Below are 25,049 nucleotides of genomic sequence, written 5' to 3'. Positions count from 1 at the left end.
GGGCATGGAGCCTGGACTCTGGAAAGGCTCCTCTGAGGAAGGGGTACCTGCAACGTAGGGCTGTTTCGTACATGAAGACGCGCAGATGGCAAGGTAGGAAAAAGTCGGAATGTGTTTCAGCATCTGCAAAGGCATGGAGGTGGGACAACATGGCGCCTCCCGGAAATGACCAGTTACGTGTCATGGTGCGCATCTAGGGATACAGGCATGAATCTGGAAGGTTCTGCAGAGAAGGCCTTGTGTGTCATGCTGAGGCATTTGGAATAATAGAAGAGTTGCCAAGGAAGACTTCATTCATTTTCATAATTGGCATGTGCCCTAAACGGAGTCATCAATGAACACAGGATGTATGCTACAGATAGTTTCAGTATTACCAATTATACTCCAAATGCTTCTTTAAAATATATTAAAGCCAACCTACTGATGGGCAGTGTGGTCCTCTCAAATATAATTTTAGCTGGAGCCCAAACCTTTCCTTAGCTTTGGACGGACACATCCAGCTGACAGCTCCCTTCGGGTTTCTCAAAAGCATGTTAAACATAACTTGCTCTGAACAGAACTCAAACACTCTACTCTGGCCCCTTTCTGACCTCCCCATCTCATTCAATAGCCCTTTTTTTACTCAAGTCAGTAAACCAGGAGTCACCTTGTGATTTCTCTCTTGCTCCTCTTTCCCTCCCCTGCCCTCCTCCAAGTCCTGCTGATTTCTCAGAACCATCTCTCCTCTCCATCCTCACTGCTATCCTGGTACTAGCACCTTTTGCCTAGACTCATACAGCAGCCTCCTCCTGGTCTCCCTGCCAGGCAAGAATGATCATACAAGAAAATCCACTCAGATCAGTCCCTTGTATAAAATCCTTTAATGCTTTCCTCATGGCATTTGGAGTGAAGTTTAAACTCCTCACCTTGGCCTATAAGACCTTGTAAGAGCTGCTGCCTACCTTGTTTTGCAACCTCACCTCATGCCGTCCTTCCCCTTCCCCCATCCCAAGTAGGTGCTTCTCTACCAGTCAAATTCTCAGCGCCTGGTGTATTTCCTTCCCAACCTTAATTGTATTGGGCAATGATTTCATTATCTGTATGTCTCTCTCTCTTTCTGGGGGGTGGGGTGTCTATTTCTTCTCCCAATAATATAAACTCCGGGAAGCCAGGGGATTCTTTCTATTAGAAACTAGAGATAAATTGTTAAAGAAAGCTCAAAGTCTGGCCCATAGTAGGTGTTCAAGAAATGTTTACCCAGTGAACAATGTGACAACCATATAAGAAATTCACCACACTTATCACTCTGCAGAATTTTGTTAATTAGGCTCCTTTAACTTAAAAAAAAAAAAATCCTTGCTGATAAAACAAGCTCAAAATTAATAAAGGAATCATTATACTTGGAGGAAGTCTAATTCAAATCTGGACTCCAAAAGATTATTTTAAGTATTCACATTGGCTAGTAGCTGGAAATCCATGGAGAATTAAACAAAATTTATCATGGATGCAAATTCATTTATTAAAAAAATTATGGCAGTAACATAGCAGTACTACATGCCTGCTTTAATGTGGAAAATATTTAAATAAGATCATAATGGCTCTCTTAGAACGTATCTATTTAGTCTAAACCTCTGGTTCATTTCCACTGTAAATCTACTTTGTTTCAAATCTCAGAATGTACAGCCAAAAGGCTTTTCCGATGCTGAGACCAACAGATGTGCACAGTGATCTCGATGGTATTTTAGAGTATTACGAAGAGCACAAAAAACTTAGCAAATAATTTAAACTACATATTCTTTGTCTAGTCTTTCCCTCTGTGAATCCGCAGCCATAATTCTAAGCTATTAAATCCAAGGCAGGAAAAAAAGTATGTCACTGAGATGGGAAGTAGTTACAAGAACACGAAAGCCATGTCTATTTCATTTACTTTTCTAGGATCAAATGATTTAATAATTTTGCAAATAGGAATAAACAAATTAACAATCAGGTTTTTTTCAAAGCCAGATACAGAGAAATAAGAAAACACTAAATTAGTAAAGGAAATTTAAAAACTTAACTCAAGAATTAATTGTCTTAAATGAGGATTACAATTTTTTAAAAGATTTTATTTATTTTTATTTGAGAGAGAGAATGAGAGAGAGGGAGTACATGAGAGGGGGGAGGGTCAGAGGGAGAAGCAGACTCCCCGCTGAGCAGGGAGCCGGATGCGGGACTCGATCCTGGGACTCCAGGATCATGACCTGAGCCGAAGGCAGTCGCTTAACCAACTGAGCCACCCAAGCGCTTCGAGGATTACAATTCTTGATTGTTGGAAATTTCTAGAATATACACGGCTATTGCAGTTGCATGACACTTTTCACGTTTCCCTCGTCTCCTGTTTCACGCCTGTTCACTTCTCAACTTGCTGAAGAGTTACTTCCTTTAGAAACACCTTTGTTATTCCCTTCTGGATTCCTGTACCATCTTGGAAATACGTCTATTATATATTGTAACAAAGCACTACAAAGCACTGTTGGGTTTTTAGTTGTTCATTTGTGGACCCTGCAAAGAGCAGCTTAAGGACTCATCTCTTTGTAACACCAGCCCCCGGGATAGTGCCAGCTACACTGTAGGTATTCATCAGACATTTATTGCAAAATGAATGCTTAAGCCATCTCTATTATTCCTTTCTGAAGACTTGTAAGTTTGGTGACCATATTTTATAACCCTAATGCTGACAAACATGACGTCATTAAAGGATTTCTGTCATCTCCAGGTGCATGAAACCGAACTCTGCTAGTTTTAATGTCAAGATTTCAGAGACATTTCGATGGGAGGCTCGTGGTAGTATCTGCTGTCTTGAATAACTCAGAAAATTGCCAGAGGTGACCTGAAGTCTGTGGGATAGATCTGAAGTCTATCTAACTCTGGCTTCCTTCTTCATCACCCACCCTCCGTCCCTCCCATTTCAGCCTTTCTTCCACCGAAATGATAGAACAACCCACCTACTAGTGACCTTACTAACCGTGAATTCCTGATCATTCTAGTTTACGAGATTAAAAACCTCAGAGCAGCATTTTCCTGATGACATCGTCCTAACTCTCTAGTTTGGATCAAATGAGGAAAAGGCTGTCGCAGATTCATAGGCAAAAAAAAAATCTGAAATACACACTATTTTCAGAGAACTGCACTTATTTTTTTTTTCCCCCAGTCACACACAAGAGCTCCAAACATGACCATTAAATACATCACTCAAAACTGACTTGGAAAAGTGTTTTAAAAGTGGACAAAATTTCATGGAAATGAACATGTCAGCTATTTTATATTGGCAAGTCCAAGAAAACCCTGGGGTCTTTAAATTACAAAAGTTGTTCAGACATACATTAAAACACTGTAATTGAGAAAAACTGGAAACATTCTAAAGAGCCAAAAATAGTTGGTTAACTATAACATGGTAGAGCCACAGAGGGTAAAACGATGCAGAAGTATATTTAAAACACTCACTGTATATTACATAAAAAACAGCAGTTTATGGAGCTGACTACACAGTATGATGCCATTTTGAGGTGAAATTATATATGCATATTCAACCATAGAAAAAGCCTGGAAGAATATACATGGGCGTATAAACTGCGGTACCTTGATATACTTTTTTCGCTTGTTCTAGTTTTCTAAAGTTTCTAAAATGAACGTATCTTTGCTTTATCACTGGAAAGTGTGTGCGCATGCGTGTGTATGTATTTTAGTCTATTTGGCTATTTCCTTTCATCTTTTTTCACATTATTAAAATACATGGCTTATAAAAGTTTCCTTAAGGGGCGCCTGGGTGGCTCAGTCGTTAAGCGTCTGCCTTCCGCTCAGGTCATGATCCCAGGGTCCTGGGATTGGGCCCCGCATCGGACTCCCTGCTCCGCGGGAAGCCTGCTTCTCCCTCTCCCACTCCCCCTGCTTCTCCCTCTCCCGCTCCCCCTGCTTGTGTTCCCTGTCTCGCTGTGTCTCTGTCAAATAAGTGAAATCTTTTAAAAAATAAAATAAAATAAAAAAATAAAAGTTTCCTTAAAGTCATCTAAGCTCCTCTCCTAATTATACAGATTTTGATAGACTGTGAAAGTTAAAGCAGATTTCTGCATTCTGGGCTGTGAAATGTCAAGAGGAGGAAGAAACTCAGCAATTTTCACAAGCGTCAGGAAAACTAAAAGGAAAGCTTACTGACTTCACATACCATAAAATTTGTAACACCACTTCCTTAGACTGTGCACTGTTAAGAGTTTGAGTCTAGAAGGTTTCCTAAAGCCTAAAGCACTCACTGATGTGCAACAATGAAATACATTATGACACGCATATCAATTTCCATGAGCACCCATCCCCCGTTTCCCTAACACCAACTATCATCAGTGATAAACACTGACTTTTCGATGGCTAAGAATTGGTATTAGGAAGGCTACATAAGCCAGTGTCCCTCTCTTCCAGGAAATGTGCCATAAAGATAGGTGATTATTTCATAGGTGGCATATATCCTTCAGATTTGCATTGATTCAAGTTACCAGATCCTGGCAAATAATTTTACATGCCTTGTGCCCTCTCCTCTCATCCTTAACCTACTTTCGAGGTAGGAGCTATTCCCATTTAACAATGGGAACAATGGGAATTACAGTGTTTTAATGTATGTCTGAACAACTTTTGTAATTTAAAGACCCCAGGGTTTTCTTGGACTTGCCAATATAAAATAGCTGACATGTTCATTTCCATGAAATTTTGTCCACTTTTAAATGAAAAGACCAAGACATGCAACGATTAACTAATTGGTCTAAAATCACAAAGCTGGGAAATGGAAAGGCTAGGTCGGGAATGCAGTTCTAACAGTCTGCAGAGGCTGTGCTTTTTTTTTTTTTTTAAAGATTTTATTTATTTATTTGAGAGAGAGACTGAGAGAGAGAGCATGAGATGGGGGAAGGTCGGGAGGGTCAGAGGGAGAAGCAGACTCCCCGCCGAGCAGGGAGCCCGATGCGGGACTCGATCCTGGGACTCCAGGATCATGACCTGAGCCGAAGGCAGTCGCTTAACCAACTGAGCCACCCAGGCGCCCAAGGCTGTGCTTTTTAACCATCAGGGTTACAACACCCCCACCCCCCGCCCCCGAACACACGCTGCCAACAACAAAGTAAGGGCTATAGGCAGTAGGCAACACAGTGATTCAGAGGAAACCCACACTACCTAGAGCCAGGAGAAGCAGAGGAGGCTCCATGGAATGAGCAGGGCTTGATCTGAGTCTTGAAAGACAAAAATGCAGTATCAGGAGAGAGTGGATCCCAGAGCAGGCGACGTTCTCTCCCGGGTACAAATCTGGCTTGGAGGTCCTGGAGTCCTCTTCTATAAAGGATTGGGACAGGCTGCCCAACCCGCAAGAATGAACTTGACAGTATCTTGTAATTAGAATGAAATCTGAGCAGCTCAACGTGAAGAAGGCATTCTTTCTTCCTTATCATTACTGGTGCTCTCTTCTCCAAGTGTTTGGCAAAAATTTTGAAAAGGAATATGAAAAAAATAATCGGTCCCTAAATAAAATCTAACAGGACAATGAACTACTTTAAAAATAAAAAAAATTCACAGCATTCACTGAAGAGGAAAATGTCTCTGGGTTAAGAAACTAGGCCAAACGTACAGAGGTAATTGTGTCACGGGTGTGGAGCTAAATTTCAATTTATAAGCGGAAAAAAAGCTATCAAAAATAGATGACAAGGGAATAAAATGAATCAGACGAATTCATGAAGGAAGTGAATCAGTAAGCCTTTAGCTTTTATCGTTTACTCATGTTTGGAGTAAAAACATTTACTTATAGACTTTTCCCCTCACAATAATGCAAAAAAAAAAAAAAGGGAAGAAAATTTTATTTGGCCTTGTTTTTTCCCCAGACCATAATTATATATATGGAAAGAAACATTTCTTGGGAAATGCTTAAAACAATTTACCAATAAGAAAGGGAGGGAGGATGACCCCTACCTTGGTTCCTCTTTATCCTCAAGGATCTGAAAGAACCCGCTCTCTTTCTTCAGCCCTGTGGCTCACTCCAATTCCGCTCCTGCTACTCTAGGTTTCCAGCCCACCACTCCAAAGCAAGGATTCTCACCAAGGTGGCCTGTCACGTACGTGTTACTATATCAGTGCTCAGTGATCAGTCCTCATCTTACTTGTCAGATCCACAACAGACAGACCCGATCACTCCATCTCCTTCCACACAGTGTCTGGGACACCACACTCTCCTGGTTCTGACCTCCCTGGTTGCTCCTTCTTGGTGTCCTCTTCCTGACCTTTTAACGTGACAGAGTGCCCCAAGGTTCGGTTCTTACTCTCTCCTGTTCTTGGCACATATTCCCGGGACCCTCCGTGATCTCGAGTGTTCTCTTGATTTTACATACTGTCCACAGTCATTGGTAGATGACTCCCAAGTGTGTATTTCCAGCCCAGCCCCCTTTCCTGAACTCCAGACTCAGCTCAGCCCCCTTTCCCGAACTCCAGACTCCCATATGTAACCGCTCACCTGACATCTCCACTTGAATGTCTAATAAGGATCATTTACCTAACCTCCAAAACTGAGCTACTGATGCCCCCACCTTTACAAACTCGGCCAAAAAAAAAAATCTGACTGTACCCCTAGATTTCCACATCTCAGGTGATGGCAGCTCTACTGTGCCAGTTGCTCGGGCCCCCAAACCCTGGAATTATCCTTTTCTCTCTCTCATGGCCATCTTAAATCTGTTGGCTCTACCTTCAAAATATAGAATTTAACCACTTCTCCCCCCCTCCACTGCTACCACCCGCAGCCAAGCCACCACCATCTCTTACTTGGATTGCTGGAAAGCCTCCTGACTGGACCCCTTGCTTCTACACCTGCCCCTCAAAGTCTACTGTCGACACTGCAAGAGTGTTTTATCTAGCTAGCTAGCTAGCTACGATGTTGTTCATTTATTTGAGAGCGAGAAAAAGGAAGCACCAGAAGGGGGAACGGAGGGAGAGGGAGAAGCAGACTCCCGGCTAAGCAGGGAGCCCCATGAGGGACCCAATCCCAGGACCCTGGGATCATGACCTGAGCCGAGGGCAGACGCTCACCTGACTGAGCCACCCAGGCACCCTGGGAGTGTTCCTTTTAAAACTTATGATGATCGTGCCACTTTTATCCTCAAGGTCCTGCAATGGCTCTCCATCTCTCATAATCAAAGCCAAAGTCCTTCCACGGCACGCGAAACCCTATGCCATCTACATGTGCAACAATCCCTCCTGCTCACTTCTCTCAGCTCCTCCGACTAGCTTTCCCTTCAACAGTTCTGCTCCAGCCACCTCGACCTCCTTACTGCTCCTCACTCTACGTGTTAGGTCATTATTTACTATGTTTACAGTCACCCTTCCCTGTAGCCTGTTAGAATGTAAGCAGAACATGTGCTCTACAAGGGCGTGAGTCTTTGTTCTGTCCACTGATATACCCTAAGAGACTACCCAGTATGAAGCACTAATAGATGCTCAAGTCAAAACTGCTCAAAAAGTGAATTTCTAGTCTCTTAGCAAACTATAAAGAGCTTGGCCACATGGCTGGATTCCTTTATCTTAAAAATATCCTGAGCCAATTGTTCATACATTTATCCATCCATTACTCCTCCATTCAAAGTAAACTCCAGCAATTATAATGTGCTCTGCACAGGTATTAGGGACAGAAGTAAAAGGCCGAGGCTTTGCTTATGCACATGGCAAAGAGACAAGAAACCACACAAATACAAGGCGGCCTGTTAATGGACTTGACAGAAGAGAGCCATCAACTGACCAGGGCTGGAGAGGCAAGGGCCATCCGGAAAGGCTTTCCAGAACACATACCTCTTGGACTAAGTTTTGAAGGAGTTAATGAAAGAAGGTTGGTAGAGACTATAGGAGGAGGAGGGAGGAAGAGCCATTTTCAGCAGAGGACACAGCTTACCACAACACAGACAGCATATGGGAGCAGGGAGCCCTGGGGAACCTCAGGCAGCTCAGGGTAGTTAGGGTCCTGGGATTCAGGGGACGTGTGGAGGTGGGGAGGTCTTCTTTCACTCATGCGGCATAATTTGATTTAATCTTTTTATTTATTTATTTATTTATTTATTTATTTATTTTTAAAAGATTTTATTTATTTATTTGACAGAGAGAGATGCAGCGAGAGAGGGAACATAAGCAGGGGGAGTGGGAGAGGGAGAAGCAGGCTTCCCACCAAGCAGGGAGCCCGATGTGGGACTCGATCCCAGGACCCTGAGATCATGACCTGAACCGAAGGCAGACGCTTAACGACTAAGCCACCAAGGTGCCCCAATTTGATTTAATCTTGAAGTTGAAGGGTAGCTATTCATGTTGCATTTCAGGTTTGTATTTTAGAAATATCTGGTAGCAAGTAGTGTGGTAAGATGGGGCCCTGAGAAAGACTCTACAGATAGGTATAGAATTTTAAGTCAGATTTAGAAACCTAGTATAAATTGGTAAGATAAAGAGCTCCGAGCATTGTAGTGCTTGACCCAAAGTAACCTGACAAGGATCATTATTATTATTATTATTATTATTATTATTATTATTATTATCATTTACTATCTTTTCAGAAGACTTAAAAGAGGAGAACATTAAAAGAAAGATGCTTAAAGAAATCATAAAGATATCCTGATTCAACTCCAGATCCCCAAAGAAGTGGAACAGAGAGTAAACAAAGGTCCACGAAGAAAACCAACATCAGTGTCACTCTTGAGTCAACAAGGAGCTCACGAGAGTCCACGAGAGGGCTCCCATGCCAAAAGAAACACCCTGTCCACACATCATCTGCCCACTGCCATTCCCTCCTGAACATCTCAGATTTTTCCTTTCAGAAGATCCCAACACTCAGTAGCTACTTGGCTCTTAGAGTTCCAGTAATCCTGTTACTGCAACAGCAAAACTGTTCTTTCTCCTTCAAGCAAGGCAGAGGGATTGCCTGAATCACAGGGATGGTTACCTCAACCCACCACTCTGCGTTTTGAGGGCACAGAAGATCTTTCTCAATTGTCTTCTTTCACAACATGCCTTGTTAGCCAAGCCCTAGATGTTAGTTTGGCTTGGAAGACCATTGCAGGCAACTGGAAAAAAACCAGGGCTACCCCTGGCGTTGATACAGAACTGAGCTTTCGCAGGACAGTAAAAGCAATAGGTTCTCTGTTTTCCAGTTTCAGGCCTACTTCCCTAGAGTTTGTCAGTGAGTGATTTTCACGTCTCCCTAACTACTTATTCCAGAAGTTTGAAAAAGAGAAATAGATTTCAGGCACAACGAGATCCTAGAACTATAACTATACCCATTTCTCTCAGAGGGTAGCACTTGAATTAGGAGGGGGGAAAAGGAGAGGAAATCTAAAATGGGAAGAAAGCTAAATACGGCTCTAAGCACACAGATCAAGGCTCATAAACTAGGTCAGGCGTGTGTGTGTCTGGGTGTGTGAATGAATGCACGTGTGTGTTGTACATGCATAAAACTTGAGTACTTGATGTTATCTGTTTAAACTCTCCATGTTACAAAATTATTTCCACAAGCTACAGAACTACAAGTCCCCTTTGAAGTGATTTTTTTCAGTATCTGTTGAACTTCTAAAATGATAACTAACCCTTTGGAACAAATTGTGCCTTTTGATGGTTTGTTTCAAAATGTCTAAGGTAGGAAGATGACACTGTGAAACCTGAAGTCTAAGCACAAATTCGAAAATGTACTCAAAGGGAAGTTTTCCTTTTGGGTCCTTTCATTCAACAGTGAAGTGATTTTCTATAAGGTAAAGTTAAAAAAAATAATGAAGTTTCTCAGAGATTGCTCAATTGTTCTGAATTTAAATCTCTGCCCTCTGGGGAGAATTCCTGTAGAAAAAGAAGGCAAGGTTGTTATTAGGCAATAAAAGGTTTTGGATCCTTCTTTAAATCCTGCTGTTACTTTGCCTCTAAAAAAAAGATACATTTTTCCCCCATTTGGTAGGTTGTCATTTTGTTGACGGGTTCCAGTTTCCTTCGGGCTGCAAAAGCATTTTATTTTGGTTTAGTTCTGATAGTTTCTTTTTGCTTTTGTTTCCCTTGCCTGAGAAGACAGAGAAAAATGTTTCTACAGCTGATGTCAAAGAGATTACTGCCTATAGTGTCTTTTTTGGTTTGCAAATGATATATCTGAAAAGGAATTAATATTCAAAATATATAAAATAACAAAATATAAACAACTTAATACCCAAATAACATATAATCTGATTTAAAAATGGGCAGAGGACCTGAACAGTCATTTCTCCAAAGGAGACATTCAAATGGCCAACGGACAAACGAAAAGGTGTTCAACATCATCATCAGGGAACTGGACACCAGAACCAAGATGAGGTCTCTCTTTACACCTGTCAGAATGGCTAGAATCAAAAAGACAAGAAATAGTGTTGGCGAGGATGTGGAAAAAAAGGAACCCTCGTGCAATGTTGGTGGGAATGCAAGCTGGTATAACCACTCTGGAAAACAGTATAGTGGTTCCTCAAAAACTTAAAACTAGAATTATAATTCAGTAATTCTACCACTGGGTATTTACCCAAAGAAAACAAAAACACTATTTCAAAAGGATATATGTACCCCTATATTTATTGCAGCATTGTTTACAAAAACCAAGATATAGAAACAACCCAAGTGTCTATCAATAGAAGAATGCATAAGAAAGATGTGGTATGCACAGGGGAATTCCTATTCAGCCATAAAAAAGGATGAGATCTTGCATCTGCAACAACATGGATGAACCTAGAGGGTATAATACTAAGTGAAACAAGTCAGAGAAAAATATCACATGATTTCACTTATAGGTGAATTTAAGAAACGAAACACACAAAGAAACAAAGAAACAGGCTCTTAAATACAGAAGGAGGATGGGTGAACTGGGTGATGGGGATTAAAGCGCACACTGATTTTGATGAGCAGAGTAATGTACAGAATTGTTGAATCATTACATTGTACACCTGAAACTACTATAACACTGTATGTTAATTATACTTCAATTAAAAAAAAGGAAAAGAAAAAATACAATACATTTTAAGGGGACAGGGCTTTTTTTGTGTGGGGGGGTGAGGGGTGGGAGGGTCAAAATGGTCTTGCTTTTGTTTTCCTAGGAATGGACAACCTAAGGACAACCAAGGAGATTATATAACTCAAATATAACAAGGCATATATATGTGTTTTTTTAGAGGGAAAGAGTCTAGGATTTATTTGTGTTTTCAGATTTCTTATTTCAAAGAGCAAATCAGTTTGAAAATATGTACACCATAATTTCTTTCTATACCAATTTAATTTTACCTATTACTAAAGAAAATTCTCCTGAGAGCTTCCTCTAATATGAAACTAATGTCTAAAACCACCCTTTAAAATAAACATATCATTTGATTCAACATATAAGTGGCAGCAAGAGCAAGCTGGAAAATAGACTTTATCTCAAATAAGGAAAAAGTCCGCTCATAAGAAAAAGACAAAAAAAGACCTAAATTCAAAAGAAAAAAAAAAAGTAATAGACATTTGGGAAAATGTACTTGGTTTTCTCATGTTTAATGGAAATAATCACAGCACCTGTCCCACAGGGCTGTCATGAGAATTACATGAACTCATTCATAGAAAGCACTGGAAATAGTGTCTAGGTGCTCAATTTAGTGCTCAATAAATATTAGTGCTAATTATTATTAATTATTGTTACTGGTGATGGCTCACGTTATCCGGCCATCTTTTGCTTTCCTGCTGAGGAAGGCAAGCAGTCTTGGAGGGATCACAATCTTGTGAAAATCTTGGCTGTACAGGATGATAGCCCGATTTCACAGGGGGGGAACACACTGAGAAAACTGCTCCAGATTTCTCAAATCTAGCAGGAAGAGAAGGTAATTACAGAGGATGAGTGTTTCTGATCTTCGAAGGAAGATCTATCACCTAAAAGAGAGAGATAAGGCTTGTTCTGCATTTTCCAGAGAGACAGCCTTGAATTAAATGGTGAAAGTGACAAAGGAACATGTCGGCTGCAAGAAAGACTCCAACACGGAAAACACTGACCTCATCAAAGGACAGGCTGCCCTGAACGGTGGTCAGCGTGCTGTCACTGAGTGTGAACGCAGGAATTCTTGCCAGCCACAGGTGATTAGGAGAAGCTCCCTTAGCCAGTCCCTGCTAGGTGACAATCATGACAGCAGCCATGGTGATGAGGAGAGCTGACACTTCCACAGAAACTGCCCAGCACTGCTGGACTTTACATATACTGACCCTCGTAATCCTCTTCATAACTCCCTTTCCACAGCCTGTGTTCCTAACCACCACGATCTGCTGCCTACTCCCCCCACCCCACCTTTAGAAACCTCAGCAAGCTATTTATTTAGCCTCTCTGTGCTCGACATCCTCATTTGTAAAACGAGAAAAATGGCATTTATCTCAGAGGATAGTGATAAAAAATAAATGAAATAAATTTGTTTAGTACCTAGAACAGTGCCTGACACATAGCAAGTAGCTTATATGCGATTTCTTTTTACAGAAAGGTCCTTTCAACTTTTAAGAAAATTTTTTACTTGGATGGCACGTTAAGGAAGGTATAAAGAACTGTCTTGACTACAGTGAGCAATCTGATTTTTTTTTTCTTATCATATAAGTGGAGCTCATGGCTTGCTGATTTAAGATTGATTCTCCAACAAAACGAAATCAGCCATGAAAAATACGGGCAAAACTGAAGCGGGAGTTCTGCATGAGACCCAATACCCTGTACACTTTGTCATGGCTGATCGTAAGGCCTTGAGAAAAGGGGCCTCGTCCATCACCCACTGCTGACTTCTCTTAACCATCCTCAAGGCCTTGGCCATTAAGTCAGCCACACTTTTAGCAGAATCTTTAACTGCTTTATACACTGGACTCAACCTAGATCTACTGAATCAATTCTTAAACCTAGGTCAATCCAATCTACTTCTTTTGCGCCTGCCATCCAACTGCAACCGGGCATCCAATGTGGCCTAGTAAAACTTCCTCTTGACCCGGAGTCACTGCTTTACAGATTTTCATAAGGCAACATTAAATCTTTCTTTTGCTCAAGCTTCTAAATCTACTCCCGCCCACCCTCAAATATCCTAGACTACTTCGTAATTAGAAAAGAGAGGCAATCAGATACAAATCCTTTCCACTTCTCATACACCTTCCTCCACACCCATATACTCCTGCAACAGCAAATCAATTCAACATGTACTGGTATCTCTGTTGGAGCCTTTCCCCCTCTCCTTTCTGCTTTCAAAGGAAAAAAAATGCCTCCAGACCTCCTTTCTCAGGCTGACTCTTTCTTCTACTTGCTGACGCTGCCCAGGAAATGCAGGTTATATCACGTGCCTCGGTTTGTTGTTCTGGAAATTATTCCCACCTCTCTCTTGGATCTTCAAAGTTTTTCTCCTGCTCTATATACCCGGCCATAAAAAAAAAAAAATTCTTAGTCTTGTTCCCCTCATAAACCTTGACACTTTCCCCATCTTACTGCCAAATATCGAAGAGTGGTCTCTTGCTGTACGTGTGTAACCAGCTGAACTAACATACACCTGAATCACTGGAAGGCATCCCGATACAGGTTATTCTTGATTACAATCTTTTAAGTATGTTTAAAGGTTCTGACATCCAGCAGCCACAGATTTGGTAATCATGATTTTTTTCCCCCATTTTCATAGTATTTTTAAGGAACACAATAAAGGAAAATAGACCACAGAGGTTTTGTTACATATGACAGACTGTACTTTAACTAAATGTTGATGTGCCTGGGGAATTCCAGCACAAAGTTTATAGCTTAGCAATACTAATACCTTACAAATGTTTTCTAAAGGGTAGTTCTCATGAGTTAAGTCCTTACAAAGTAATGCCTAAAGTTAGGAACAATAATATGATAATGTAAATGGTCTACATAAACTCTTAGAGCCTCATCTGACTCAAAATTTACCACCTATATAGAAAAATAAGCTTACGGAAAGAAAGGTTTCCCTATGCATTCAGAAAAAAGGATCTGGCAAAAGGACCTAAAATGGGAGAGAAGATGACGTATTTAATGAGAAGAAAGCAAGCCAATGAGGGTGGGGTACAAAAAACAGGGGAGGGAGGGGCAAGGGTCAGATCCCCCAGAGCCTCCTGGGCCAGAGTTAATACATTTTGGTAAACCATAAACATAACAGGAAGCAAGTGAGAAGCCTTAAGCTGGACGATGGAAGGATCAGAAATGCAATTTTAAAAGCATTACTTTAATTGCTGTATGGAGAATGAATAGACAGCCTACCAGAGCGCGTGAGGGGCCAGTAGGAGTCTGAGAGGGAAATGAATGGTAGGCTAGGGAATGGGTGGCAGCAGAGATGAAAACAAGGCGGTAGATTCTGGAAGAGAAAATCACTAAGACTTGGGGAAGATATGGCGGAAAGAAAAGGAAGAGAGATGTCAAGGACATGTTGGTTTCCTGAATTTATATACATATATACATGGAAATGAGTAAAACATCTTGTACAATATATACTGAATTAACAGAAATTACCAATGGGAAGGGAAGATGAATTTTACATAGTAAAAGGCAGACCTTCATTTTTTACTATATAGATATCTGCATTGTTTAAATACTTTTATAATCAGCAGGTATACATTCTTTCATAGTTAAATTAACATGCAATAAAAAAGAAACAAAGCATTTGCCTGGCTGAAAAGAACAGGAATGGCATTTTGGGGGGAAGGAACAATCCATCCAAAGGCACAAACACATGAAAGTACATGGCATATTTAATGAATATCAAGGAGTCCAGTGTTTGCAGAATAAGAAGGAAGGATGTGTGCTGGGATAGGATGAGCAGAGTTGTAAAACTGTTTTACACTATGCCCAGTACATGAAGGACCTTATTATATGCCAGTTTACGGAAAGCATTCCCTACTCTGTGGGAAATGGGAAAGCACAAAGTTTTCACACAGGAGGGTGGAAAAAATAATCAAGTTTCTATTTCAGAAAGATTACTGTAGAGGCAGGGTGAAGACTGGGCCAGAAGGGAGATGGGAAAATGGGCAAGATCACTTAGGCTGGAACCTAAGTTTAATCAGAGGCAACAGAAACAGAGAGGGGGGGAGGTCTGAGATTCACTTCAGGAGACAGGACTTAGTGATTACGCTAGATGTGATAGGGAAAAGGGAAAGACAAAAACACTTTCCATGGTTTCTAGTTTAGAAAATCAGATAGTGAGGACATCAGTTTAGGTAATTCAAGAACGGGTTCAAAGAGAAGATAACTAAATTTTGTTTTGGAGATGCTAAGGTTAAAGCACCTCTGGAAGCAGGTCAAGGTACCCAACAGGAAGTTGGCTATACAGGTTTGGATTGGAGGAACAAGGTCAGGACTGGAGCACGTGAACTGTTACCCAAAACAGAGAATTTCCAGCCTACGGACACAATCTTACCCTTGACATAATTTCATTGAATTCTTAAGGCAACTTTCAAAAGTTGACCAGTTCCATTTATTCTCATAGTTGTAAAAATTCCACATAATCGTTGAAGTCTCTGTAAGCAGTAATTTAGAAAGCCGGAGCTTTTTGTCTTGGTCTCTCTTTTATTTCTTCCCCTTCCCTTTTTGTCTGCCATTCTATCTATCTAGTAAAGGAAGATATAGGAAGTATAATATAAAAACATTTGTTATTAAATATTTCCATATTTTGTCTTAGTTGTAAAAGGCAAAGAAAAGAACATTTTACAATTCTACCTTCAACAAAACCTAAATTAAGTAACGGTTTACCTATGTGACTCTCCACTGATTTTTCTCTTACAAGTCACTGACCCTTAATCAACTGGCATCCCCAAGGCAGTCAACTCCAGCTGTAGCTGTAACTACACAGGTTCCTGCAACAATTCCACAGTTCTGTTGTTGCTCACTGTCAGAAATCCAAGTCACACTGTACCTCTGTCTAATCGATGGTGCCCTAGTTTAGTGGGAGGTGGAGAGGAAGGACCTGTTGGCAAGGAAACAGCTGCTTCCTTCCTGAGCCAGGGAAAACCAGGAAGGTGACAGATGGGCAGAGCAGAAAAGCAGCCAAAAGCTGCTTTGGCTCCTGTTGGCAAGGATTTTCACTGAGGCACAATTGGATATTTTAAAGCATATCAAGGATTGAGAGACTTTTATCTGCCTGGGTGCTCTGGTGAAGTTCAACAGGGCTTCCCACATTTTCTACATTTGAAAAACTTTTAAGTTTGCAGTGGTACAAAGAACCTGGTCTCAGCCTATGTACAGTGGGCTAAGACTGCAAGGCACTGTCCCATTTCCCTTCAGGATTATACCCAAGAGAATGCACTTTCTGGTTTAAAAAAAATTTTTTTTAAACTTTCCTATAGTTATATTTGCATGACTTATTAGAATTACTATTAAAATTTCATTAGAAAATGCATTTAAGTGTTTACTTTTACATAGTTAATTTAAAAAGATTTGTTGCAAACTTTTATATTTTGTTCTTTTATCATTCCCCCTCCCAGCCACTTGTGTACCCAGAAAATTAAATATCCAAGGATTCCTGGATAAAATAGACAACCACTGGATCGATATGTTATAACTAACATTTTTAAAAATTGCTGTAAACAGCTAAGTTATTCTTCATCAATAGAAATTAGCAATCACTGAAAAATAACATTAAAAACTAGTGTGGGCATGAAATACGGAATTTTAAAACATCAGTTTACTATGCTGATTAACTCAACATTTATATTTGCATCAGAACTTAATAATCCCATAAATAAATAGAGCTCTCAATTATTTTAAAAAATCAAGGGATAACATATGTATTTAAACATATTAGCAGCATAAAGACGTATGCTTCAACACACTTATTGGAAAACGCCTGAAAATATTACTACACTGAATTCAAGGGCATCCACGGGAACCTGACATAAAAGTTCTCTAGAGTAACAACGTTTCAGGAAATTCCAAAAAAAAGGAAAAGGGTCAAATAGGAAATAGCCTCAAATTAATTGACGAAGTTCAGTGCTTGCTCCAACTTGATTTTTCTCTCCATTGCAAAACAAAACCAAAAAGAACAAAACAAAAAACGAGTCTCGGGATGGGTGGGTGAATCACTTAGATGAAAGTTCATCTACTGGAATAAATGGAGAGGCCGCTTGGGCAGGCGACACAGGAGAGTCGGTGGTAGTGCTGACTTTCGCTGGTGAGTTACAAGAAGATCCGGCGCTGCTGCTGTTTCCATCAAGGGTATCAGACGATACACACACACCAGGATCTGACAGCTGGGCAACGTCAGAAGAAAGCATGTTGGTGATGCCCTGGAAAAATCTCTTTGGCTGATACTCAGTTTCCATTTCACATTTTCTTTTCAATGGTCCGAGAACGCTTGGTCTAATGCAATTGATGGGACTCTGGCTTCTCCGGGTAGTAAATCGAGTCGTTGGGCTGGGAATGGGACTTGGAGGCAATCCATTGCTACTCACAAAACTTTGCAAGGATGGTGAAAAACACTGCTTCCCAATCCCCCGGGTGGGTGACGGCGCTGGTGACACCGGAATGAAATCGATGCGCTTCGGGGAGGCGGACTTCTCCACATCGTTGTCACTCAGGCTGAAACTTTCCTCCCAGGAGTGGCTTATCTGCATTGCGTTCTGCACCTCGCGCTCGTGGACGGTCTCTCGGTTGATCAAGTCCATGCCCTCCTCCTGTTTGATCTGGTGCAAGCGGCTGCTGTGCATGCGGACGGGGGAGGCCGGCAGCAGCAGGCCGTGGCGGTTCGGGAACGTTGTGCTGTTCCGCCTGGCGCTCGGCGCCTCGGCCTGGAACACCGGCGAAGTGTCACTGAGGCCGTGGATCAGGGGGGCGCTGTTAGACCTCCTGAGGCCCCCGCCGGCGCCACTGCCGCCGCCCTCCGCCGGGCTCCCGCCAGTACCCGGAGGCAACTCCAGGTCTAGCTCCATCTTCTCCTGAGCCATGTCGGGGGCAGGGAGGCGGGGGCGGCGCTCAGAGACCTAGGACTCCCATTCCCCGCAGTCCAGGGCCAGGGCCACCGCTGCCGCCGCCGCCGCGAATCTGTCAGCGGGCTCGTCCTTTTGCGCATGCGTGCCCCTTGGCGCAGGCGCCGCGAGACTTCTCTCTCCGCGGCGCCTGCTTAATGCGTAATAGCCGTTCCGCAGCCCTAGGGGGAGGGGCGAGGAGTGTTTGGGCGGCTATTCAGTCCGTTTCTTCCGCAATTGGCTACTGAGCCGCAAGCTCGCGGCTACGCGTGTTAATAAGGTTACCATATTCCGGAGTATGGATTTATAAAAGGAGACCTGAGAGGCCGCTGGTGATACGGGGCTGTATGAAGGGGAGTGGAGCTTGGCCTAACCAGGGAGGGCTTCCCTGAGGAAGGGACCATCTCCGGAGATCCGAAGGAGACAAAATGGGTGCGGGGCAGTGAACCGTGCAGGAAGCGGGAAGCTAGGGCCACCAGCGTGGTGGCAGGCGGGAACGAGGGAGTGTGGCCTGCCGTGGAGAGTGAGGGCTGGCCTGCCGTGCGGTGGTGGACCCGGGCAGATTGTGGGCTTGTTCCTGAGAACAATGAAAACTCGGAAGGGTTTCAAGCCTGGGTGTAACAGCGACAGCAAAGCCCTGGAGGGAAGATCCTTGGGAGATTAGAACCCACAGGAAAAAGACCGGAGGGGAGGCAGCCTCCTAAGCCGTAGGAGATGGTAATTTGCACTGAGGTGTTAGTGTGGGAGGGAGGGAGAGAATGGTAAATTTGACAACTATTTAGATCGGGGGGAAAAAACCCAACCTGTCATGGTATTCCCGTTGTTTTATTTATCGTCATATTTCTAGCACAAGCATATGTACTTAATAATCTTCATTCAGTATGAGGGATTAAACGAAGGGAAAAGCAATAGTGCTTCCCGCTTTAAAAATAAAAACAGAATACTTAGCTCATGTAATTAATATAAACTTTGACAGCTCATTAAAGTGGGTTTATTATTTATTCATGTATTCGGTCAAGTTTTTTTTTCTTTCTTTCCTATATACTAAGCACTGCTATGAAAGAGGGCCCTAATAGGAGGGCATTTAATTTCTAGTGAAGGGAAAGACAGAGAGAAATAAGCTATTTTCAGATAGTGGTAAACCTCAGGAAAAAACAGGATGGTGTGACAGAGCACTACAGATAGAAGGGAGGGGGCAATTAGAGCTGAGATCTAACTACAAGAAGCAAGTCATGCTGACATCTGGGGGATGAATATTCTAAAGCATAGAAAAAAGCATGTGCTAATAAAGCCCTAGGCAGAGGTGAGGTTGGTGAGCTGGCATGAAAAGGAAAAAGGGCCGCTGAAGCAGAAGGGGGAGAGTGGTGTGAGGACAGAGAAGAGTTTGGATCTCATCCTAAGTACAATGAAAACCCACTAGGGAGTTGAAAGCAGGAGAGGGATATTATCTGGTTTAGGTTTTAAATATCATTTTGGCTCGGTGGGAATTAGGCCTGAAAGCCGGCAGGAGGGGAAGCAGAGGGGTGGATCAGGAACCTATGGCAACAGTAGGGACAGATGACTGGGCTAGGACAGTAGTAGCAATGACAGGGAGAAGTAGATGGAATCAAGAGATGTTTTGGGAAAACCAATAGGATATGCAGATGGATTCCATTTAGATGATGAAAGGAATAGACAATTCAAAGGCAACTCCTAGGTTTCTTAACACTGGGTAGATGGTATTATTTACGGAGAGGGAAGGAGTGGGTTTCAAAGAGTGGAAATTAAGAGTTCTGTTGTGGGTGATGTGAGTTGCAGGTGGCTGTCTGAAGTGAAAAAAAGCTTAGTGATTTTTGTTCATCCTTCTCTTTTTGCAGCTGAAGAAAGTAAGATCCAGAGAGGCTAATGACATATTCAGTATCATACAGCTTGTTTAGTTGTGGGAAACCGTACTAGAATCCAGGTCTCTTGGTTCTTAGTCTATGCCTCTTTTTCCACTGTATCTCAAAATAGCTTTTCATTTGAATTCCCTGTAAAATACAGGTCCTAATGATATAATAACGTTCATTATTCATGCCTATAATTATAGAGAAACTAATTTAAGCTTTCCCAGTGTCAGACACTATTCAAAGTGCTTCACATGTAGTACCTTAAGTCCTCAGCACAACCCTATCAAGGAGGTATTACTGTCCTCATTTTTCAGGAGAAACTGAGATGCAGAAATGAAGCAATGTCACCAGGATGAGAGTAGAGGGCGGAATCTGGGCTTTCTGGCTCCAGAGCCTGGGCACCATGTTGCCTCCTCCAAGTGCAGTGATTTTTTAGAACTGGGAGAAGCCACTTTCAGATTGTTAGCTTTGTGAAGGCAACAGTACTTGAGACAGGATTTGAAGGATAGGTAGGACTTTATTTTAGAGTGATGAGATTTTCATATAGAAGTGGTGGCATGATAATAGTGAATTTGCTAATACATGATGTACATGGAGAAGAAGAGTAATGGGGAAAAACTTGGAAGTGGAAGTTGGAGGGAGAGAACCAGGGCTCTGAATGCCAGGCAAAAGGGCTCGTATTTAATATCTAAGGCAACAGGAAAAAATGCGAAGGTTTCTGAAAAGAGGCAGGACACCCTGAGAGCTATACTTTAGGACCTGCCAGGCAGCTCAAGGATGGAGTGAAGTGTAAGAATGGAAGGGGAGATAACGAACACCAAGACCTGCCGGGTACTTTAAACGCTCCATAGTCCCACTTAATCCTCACTGCAATCCTATAAATTAGTTACTGTTAGGCTCATTCTGTAGAGGGACAACTGGAGTTCAAAAATTGCAAAAGGGGGGAGCCTGGGTGGCACAGTTGGTGATGCATCCAACTCTTGGTTTTAGCTCGGGTCATGATCTCAGGGTTTTGAGACTGAGCCCTGTGTGCTCAGTGCAGAGTCTGCTTAAGACTCTCTCTCTCTCTCTCCCTTTGCCCCTCCCCCCGTGTGCACACGCTCTCTCTCAAATAAGTAAATCTTTAAAAATTTTTGCAAAAGGCCCTACAACTACACGGAAGAACAAAGAGCTGAACCAATCTGAAGCAAGGTCCCACTTCAAAACCTGCAGTGTTTTTGCTGCCTTTCCCACGGATTAGAGAGGGAGAATCTGATAGTTAACTGTGAGGCAAAAACCAAGGCCTAAGCTCAAGTTGGAATGGCAGAAAAAGGAGATGGATTTGAGAGACAGGAAGGTATCAACAGCACCTGATTCCCTGTGTTGACAGAGGATGGAGAGAGGCATCACAAATGACCAGTTCAAGCATGAATGGGTCAAAGAATGGTACATTATTAAAAAAACAAAAAACAAAACAGGAGAGAGAAGAGGAAGAGCTTTCAGAGGAAAATATTAGATAAATAGAAAGAAAGCATTAATTCCAGAAATTTTAATAGCCACAGCATATTGATGATTTGCGTATTACTAAATTATTACTAATGTGGCTCAAATATGCCAACATTGTTCATCCATGTCTGGATAAGTACAATTATTATCTTTACTAATAAAGTGCAGAGATGGTGGTAAATCCACAAAATCAAACATCTGCGCCCTTTGGTTCTTGCCTGAACACACCTATTAGCAATCTTCACTCATTTCCTTGTTTCTGCCCCTGTCTCTGTTGAGTCAGTTCTCCAACCAGTCTTAAAGGTAATCCTTGAAGGGAAGACTTGAATAGAACCTCTCAGTGGATTCCCACTCAGCAAAAGTCAATGTCATTACAACGGTCCGTAGAGCCCTATCTGATCTGGGTCCCTGCTATCCCTCTGACCCCACCTCCAGATACTGTTCCCCCCCCCCCCCTCCACTGCCTTCCCTCCAACTGCAGAGGCCCCTTCCTGTCCTTCAGCCCACTAGCATGCTCCCCCTCCACCTGGCTTACTCTTCCAGTGGACGTCCACATGCTCCATCCCTTCAGGTCTCTACACAAATGTCGTTGACTGAGAGGTTTTCTCCCCAAACAACAACAACAACAACAAACAAAAACAAAAAAAGCAACAGCAGTTCCCGCCACCAAACCTACACTCATTCCCATGCCCCTACCACCGTCTTTATTTTCCTCTAGGGCGCCAAATGACCTTTCTGTATATATATCGTTTTCTTGCCTCTTATCCTCAAGAAGGTCAGCTCCCCAAGAAAAAAGCCTTTGCTTTATTTCCTCCTGTGTGCCTAGTATCCAGACCAGAGCCTAGTACGTAGGACTTAGTAGGAAGTTGAATCACTGTGCAAATGAGTGATCGATGACTGAATGGACTAGCACAGCTTTGTCCAGAAGGGAAGAAAACTCTGTTATTGGAAAATCCAGCTTAACAGGCTTTTCTACACTGATTCTAAGTACTTCTTACTTTGACAATTCCTTGTCTTTTATCAGGATTCTTATTAAAGTGCCCTCCCGACCACACAGGTTGATCACCTGAACGTTACGCGAACTATGAAACCGAAGCCCTAAGTTTCCACTCCTTTTCAATCATATGCAGATACGCTCTTGATAGAATTAAAATGCTCCATGCTGAGGATTCTAAGCAGTGTTTAATATATTTAGTTACTGCTTCCTCTCAAAGGAATAAAGGATAAATGAGAGAAAATAGCAGCCGTAAATTGCAATTTGCAGTGTTGCAAATGAATAATGCCAGAGGCAGGATTCAGGAGATTGTCCCTGAGTCAATTCATCCTTCTGGTTTCACTCTGGGTATGAATTAAATACCATACTTAGACAGTTGATATTCATGCTCACTCCTGAGTTGTAAAAGCAGATATCTATTCAATGGTTAAGCTTTATTGTGATTAGTATTATATTTTCTTAAGCTAACAGATAGTTTCCTTTTAATTCCTAGGGGGCAGTTTTTCACTATTAAACCCCCAAACATCTGGCAAGGCAAACATCTACCTCCGAATGCATCCATATGAATGTGAAATACAAACGTGTGTGCATATATGTACACTCTTAATGGACTGACAAGTATCTCAACATCCCACAGTAACTAGCATCACCAGTCTAGAATAAAAATATTGCAGACGAAAACTGGACTTCCATAGTATAGGAACATAGCAGCATCACCTAGTTCAACCACTTAGGAAAAATGTCTGGCCGTACCTACCATAAGAAAATATATGTACGCTCTATGGTTCAGCAATTCCACTCCTGGGTATATATCCAAGATAAATGCATGCTTATGTGTCCTAAAAGACATGTCCAAGAATGTTCCTTGCATTATTATTTGTAATAGCCCCTAACTGGGAACAACCCAAATGTCCATAAACAGTAAATTATACTATGGAATTATTTATTCAACAACATGAATGAATTACAGGACAATGTTGCAAGAAAGAAATCAAACACAAAAGAGTTAAGATACTCTGTGACTCCATTTTTATGAAGTTCAAGAACAGCCTAAATCAATCTAGGGTGGTAGAAGCCAAAATACTTGTTACCTTTGGGACACCTGACTGGCGGGGGTGGGGGGGCGGCACAGGAAATGTTCCATCTCCTGATCTGGGTGCTGGTTACACAGGAATACACATGTGTGAAAGTTCATTAAACTAAATACTTGAAATTTACACACCTCATCATATACGGAATTAGACTTCAAAATGTTATTGATACAGAAAAAGAGAATAGGAACTTGAAACGTAAGTGGAAGACAGAAGACAGTAAGAATATTTCAGCTGAATGGAAGCTGTTTTGTTCGAACACTAACCATGAGTCTAAACTGGAATGCTAAGCTTCCAAATCTGACACACAACAGTATCAGTGGAAGAACAGCTAGCCAGCCTTGCCAACCCAAAGAATGGACACAGAAATACACACACACTCCTCAAGCTACATTTCACTGGGGCTGTAAACACCAACAGACTCCAGCCACCTCACGGAAGCACTGGATACTTGTCTGGGGCAGGTTACAGATCACCAACAGAACCAACAGCTCTCCTTGATCCTGTTCCCAAACGTCCTCAAAGTTAGTTATTTTTAAGAAAGAAGGCACGAAGGAGGAAATGAAGCTCATTTCATAACCTTTGATTTTCTCAACTGTGTATCTGTTCAATCAACTTTGGCTCCAAATACCCTCCTAGCATCATTCATGAAGTGGAAGAGTAAAAGTAAACGGAGTCAAGGAGGAACTCAGTGGGGGCTGTTACCACATATGGAAAGAATGAGAACTGTGCCTAAGGACACGATTTGGGCCACAACGAACTTATTTAATTATCCTGATGAAAGAAAAATAGAAGATGGTATCAGAAACTTATGAACCATTCACACTCCAGTTACTGAGAACCTGCTAAGTATAGATCCTCTCTAAGGTATTTACCCTCAAGGATCCTTCTTCTAATCCTTAAATTTTAAAGCAACAGCAAGGATTAGAATATCAGTGTGGTAGGGCGCCTGGGTGGCTCAGTTGGTTAAGCGGCTGCCTTCGGCTCAGGTCATGATCCTGGAGTCCCGGGATCGAGTCCCGCGTCGGGCTCCCTGCTCGGCGGGGAGCCTGCTTCTCCCTCTGACCCTCCTCCCTCTCATGCTCTCTCTCTCATTCTCTCTCTCAAATAAATAAATAAAATCTTTAAAAAAAAAAAGAAAAAAAGAAAATCAGTGTGGTAGTTTACTCTGGGACTTCTGACCCCATTCACTGTTCATTTTTTATGACGGCACAAAGTCATCAGCCCACTCACACGGAGCCATGCCCGTCATATGTAGATGGGCCGAAGGGTAGAAAGGGGCCTCAAAGCCCCAACAGAAGAATCTCACAGCCCAGGCCCTCAGCAAAGTGCAAGTCAACATGTAAATGTGAATTGTAGTTACTCTGTTCACCTTTTTCAAAGTCGAGTATCAGGGAAGATACTAAAAAGAGCAATCCAGCCCCCACTATCTACTGCCTTAAGTCTTTCAATAGCAGAGAAAAATTAGTTGATATCATTTGTTCCTCACTGGTTTTATCTATTTTAGGCAGTGTTCATTCTGTGGCGCGTTCGCTTTGGCATCGAACTTCTCCTCGGTTGTAAACCAAGGCGATTGCGGATATCCCTTTCTGTGGCTACATGCTTCTCTCTGCCTGCCTGCCATCTTTCCCTCAAAGGACTGATCCATCTGAC

General features: G+C 42.1%; 2 protein-coding genes across 10 annotated transcripts in view; both read right to left on the bottom strand.

The window, feature by feature from the left end:
* PIP5K1B (phosphatidylinositol-4-phosphate 5-kinase type 1 beta) overlaps positions 1 to 25,049 on the bottom strand; it is a 307,231-nt gene that overhangs the window by 208,691 nt on the left and 73,491 nt on the right. The gene's annotated exons all lie outside the window — the stretch shown is intronic.
* PABIR1 (PP2A Aalpha (PPP2R1A) and B55A (PPP2R2A) interacting phosphatase regulator 1) lies at positions 13,659 to 18,073 on the bottom strand. The gene has a single exon (XM_045882216.2). It carries the CDS (start codon positions 17,935 to 17,937, stop codon positions 17,074 to 17,076), a length of 864 nt encoding a protein of 287 aa, XP_045738172.1. The 5' UTR covers positions 17,938 to 18,073; the 3' UTR covers positions 13,659 to 17,073.

The sequence above is a fragment of the Mirounga angustirostris genome, unplaced genomic scaffold, assembly GCF_029215605.1.
Source record: "Mirounga angustirostris isolate CCGP_5_RB_7025 unplaced genomic scaffold, mMirAng1.0.hap1 SCAF_15, whole genome shotgun sequence".
Lineage (NCBI taxonomy): Eukaryota > Metazoa > Chordata > Mammalia > Carnivora > Phocidae > Mirounga > Mirounga angustirostris.
The sequence above is the reverse complement of the archived record's forward strand: the minus strand, read 5'-3'. Positions and strand labels throughout refer to the sequence as shown.

Coding starts and splice junctions, on each gene's coding strand:
- PABIR1 (XM_045882216.2), bottom strand. CDS start 17,937: ATGGCTCAGGAGAAGATGGAGCTAGACCTGGAGTTGCCTCCGGGTACT.